This window comes from Pundamilia nyererei, unplaced genomic scaffold (assembly GCF_000239375.1).
Source record: "Pundamilia nyererei isolate P.nyererei 1_Seehausen unplaced genomic scaffold, PunNye1.0 scaffold00277, whole genome shotgun sequence".
NCBI lineage: Eukaryota > Metazoa > Chordata > Actinopteri > Cichliformes > Cichlidae > Pundamilia > Pundamilia nyererei.
The window spans coordinates 527,083-530,667 of record NW_005187678.1 but is presented as its reverse complement, the minus strand read 5'-3'; the positions used below and the strand labels follow the sequence as shown (position 1 = coordinate 530,667).

Below are 3,585 nucleotides of genomic sequence, written 5' to 3'. Positions count from 1 at the left end.
GAAAGAAAGAAAGAAAGAAAGAAAGAAAGAAAGAAAGAAAGAAAGAAAGAAAGAAAGAAACTGTGACTAAGCAGATTCAGGGAGCTTCACTGCAGCAGAGACGGAGAGGACAGTCACACAGATGCTATTGAAAAACGAGTAAGCAATCAGCACCAGCCTCCAGCAATCACAGTAACTGACCGGTTGCTGTGATTGCTGGAGGCTGGTGGCAGTTTCAGTGAAATTGATTGCTAAAACCTCAGTAATGCAGGCTTAGAGATCGGTCATTGATAAGCGGTGGTAACCACCGAGGAAGATGGTGGTAATCACCGCTTGCTAGGGAAAAATGCATAATCCCCAAGTGGTTGCTGGAGATGCTTAACAAGCTGCACCATACTTCCTTGCAATTACTTCTAAGATTGCCGCGGCCCCCGGTTTGCATGGAAGACACGGACTTGTCTCCAAAAGCTGTTTGCCAAATGTTTACTGAGCGGGAGTGAAATTGAAATTCGCTTTCATAGGAAAGGTTGTGACTTACCACTGAAGTCAAAAAGACACAACTTATTTTGGTTTGTATCTCACTTTCTTAAATTTCATGGTTAGTTGTCAAGGGATTGCAGACCGAATGCAAACATCCAGCAACCGCTTGCCAGTCAGTAAGTAAATAACAGTTTTTCCTGAGGGACTAGAAGTTGCCGGGGTGCCACCAACCAGTCTCTAGGTCTGTGTGACTGAAGCCGTACACGGAATAACACTGGGAAAATGAGACACGGAGGCAAAGACAAGGCAAAAGAAGTGTGCTGAAAACTAAAAGAACATTAAGAAATTACAAAATCAATGTAAAAAAATAAGAAAATGTAAAAAAACAAATTTTGACTCTTTAAATGACAGTTGAGGGGGAGAAAATGAAGAAGAGAAAGCATTAGCAACAAAAAGAAAGGAACTTCCTGCATTATTTTGTGTTTTTCCTCTCACAGAACTATGCTGCCATGAAGATGGTGGGACCATTTGGACCAGCCAAGGAAACAACTTAAGATGAGGAGCATTTGAAGGAAAAGACAAACAGACGTGAACAAATGGAGACAATGAGAAACCACACCACTGTTCTGAGAGTGAAACAAGCACGGATTTTATTAGCCCTTTCTTCTTCTTTTTGAGACTTTTTCTGTTGTCTTCCTGGAGTCATGAGTGATGAAGTCAGCCAAATTGTCAGATCCAGATGTCCTTTGATATAGTCACACCTGATTAGCAGTGGCTGAATGTGCGCTTATGTTTGATATGTGTGCATTTTGTGCCTTTACAGTTAGATTCACTTCTGTACTTCTGTGCTGAAAGCGTTTCCAAAGTTACTATCAGAACTCAGCGTGTGCCGTCTGCATCGCCGTCATCCCTCAGTCACCGCTTTCATCTCTCTTCCCGCCTCGCGCTCTCTCTGCTGCCCTCATGCAGGGGAGGACAAGAAGAAAAGCTCGCCGCTGAGTGAGGCTGCGCTCCGAAACGGCAGAAACAGAATTAAAGATCGTGATTTTGATGGTGTTTGATCTTTTTACCGCCCGCTGCTTCCCTGCGAGAGGCATAGTCAGGTCAGGCAGTCAGTTTACCGACTCATGTCAAACTTTATCACTCCAAAAAATTCAATCTGAGGTTAAAGCGTGGCGGGAGTTTTCAGCTATCATTCTGTTTGAATCACCTTTTAATGTTGTTGCCCTGCTGCTTTCAAGTGCAATCAGACTTTTATTTTTAAAATGTTCAGATCAGAGTTAAGTTGTTAGAAGTGAAACATAATATCCAGGCTGGGTGGTTTTTTTTTCTTTGATTATATTTTTATTACAGCAGGTCACATACGATGCCTTCAGGTTGTGTGGGATTTCCCATCACTTACTGAATACTGTTAAAAACAAATTTTCGAGCTCCTCTCCTTAACTATCAGTTCTTCTCCTTCTTTTCCCTCATCTTCCTCCGTTTTCCCCCTCCTCCCTCTCTATCCAACCTAATCCCCCTCCTCCTCAGGGTTCAGCAGGTTAAGTCAGGGATTTGCGTTTGAGCCGTATTATTACACAGCATGTTTTAGATAGATGATGTGGGCTGATATGAACACAGAAGGACACATTGTGTTGTTGATCCTTAAACCGCTCAAGCTTTAGTGAGCAAAGCCGAACATCGGTGAATGATAAAGAAGAACAGAGTCATGATTTGAAAAATTTTATGTAAAGTCTCATTTTTGCTTATATTTATTATCTTCTTTTCTTTGGGTGCAACCACATCCTGGCTTAGTTTGGTTTGCTCCACAGTGGAAAAGTTGACTTGGACCCTTTTAGTTCATTTTAGGTTCACACCAGCTGGTTACAGGTTGAGCAGGCCTCGTAAATGAAAGTCACATCGACTCACAAGCAGCTCATTAACGTGAGCACTTTTGGTAACCTGTCGTCCTGCCAGGTCAGAGAGGATTTACCTCCAAGCTTCACTACATCAGCATATATCACAGTTTCTGAGAGTAGGTGTTTTTTGTGTGTGTTCTGTTTGTTTGTTTGTTTTTTACGTTAGCGTATTTCAATGTTCACCTTTAAATGCTGCATTTTTCTCTTTTTTTGTATTTTTATTTTTTTAATCAGAGATTTGATTCAACTAAAAAGGCAAAAAGTCTCACGAAAACTAAATTCAAAAACCTCTGAGGGTAAGGCTTACTAAAGTGCATTTGATTTATGCTGCAGATACATATGAAATGAAATCAAGTGCTTTATGATTATTTTCCAAGTACTCACAGTATGTTGAGTTTCTGCATAGCATTTAATCTCCCTTTTTGAATCTAGGGAATTAAGTTTTGAAGTATGAATTCCATAGTTTCTGTCTTAATTAGCCAAAGTGTGGAGGACCAAAGCTGCCAGAGAAAGACAAAAGTTAACATCAGAAAATGAATGAATATGGCATTAAATGTAGAAAATTAAAATTATAAATATATAGGCATTATTTTCTTTTAAAAGCTTGTGGATGAAATGCATAAATATATTTTGAATATTACAAAATTTTCAATTGTTATACATTTTTTATGTACTTATGCACCTTTTGTGTAACTTTCACTTTATTATTTACCATTCATTTTGCTTTTTTAAATCAGTTTACTCATTTTTAAATGTATTTATTTATGTATTAAATGGCAGTGCTATTTTCACAATGATTAATTAACTTCTTGGACACAAAGCATCCTGGTGTTGATCAACCACGAGGATGATCTTAAAGAAAGTTTCCCAGCATATATTGAACAAATACTAAAAGCCACACCTTGGTGGCCACAGTGGGTTTTTTTTTCATCATGAAACTGAAATGTAAAATAAAAAGGTTTGAGGGAAAAAAAAATTTAATGGAAAAAATAGGAAAGTAAATAGACTGGTTGTACAGGTAATTAACGAGCATTAAATGAAACCAAAACAAAAAGAAAAAAAATCCTACATGGAGTGTATTAGTTGCAATGCGTGTAATGCCATATTTATTTATTAGGTCTTTTTTAAAATGATAATTTGTTTAAATTTTGACAGTTTTCGTCCTCCACTGTTGACTTCCTAACTTTAATGCACTAAAAAAAAAACAACTTTATTATAATTTTAGTTT

At 38.0% G+C, this 3,585-nt stretch overlaps 1 protein-coding gene across 1 annotated transcript in view; it reads left to right on the top strand.

Moving 5' to 3' along the window:
* The window catches only part of dysf (dysferlin, limb girdle muscular dystrophy 2B (autosomal recessive)), a 106,796-nt gene extending 103,884 nt beyond the window's left edge, over positions 1-2,912 (top strand). The window contains exon 56 of the mRNA XM_013915250.1: positions 957-2,912. Coding sequence (XP_013770704.1) covers positions 957-1,013 — 57 coding nt within the window. The 3' untranslated portion in view covers positions 1,014-2,912. The remainder of the gene's footprint in view (positions 1-956) is intronic.
* The last annotated feature ends 673 nt before the right edge of the window (positions 2,913-3,585 follow it).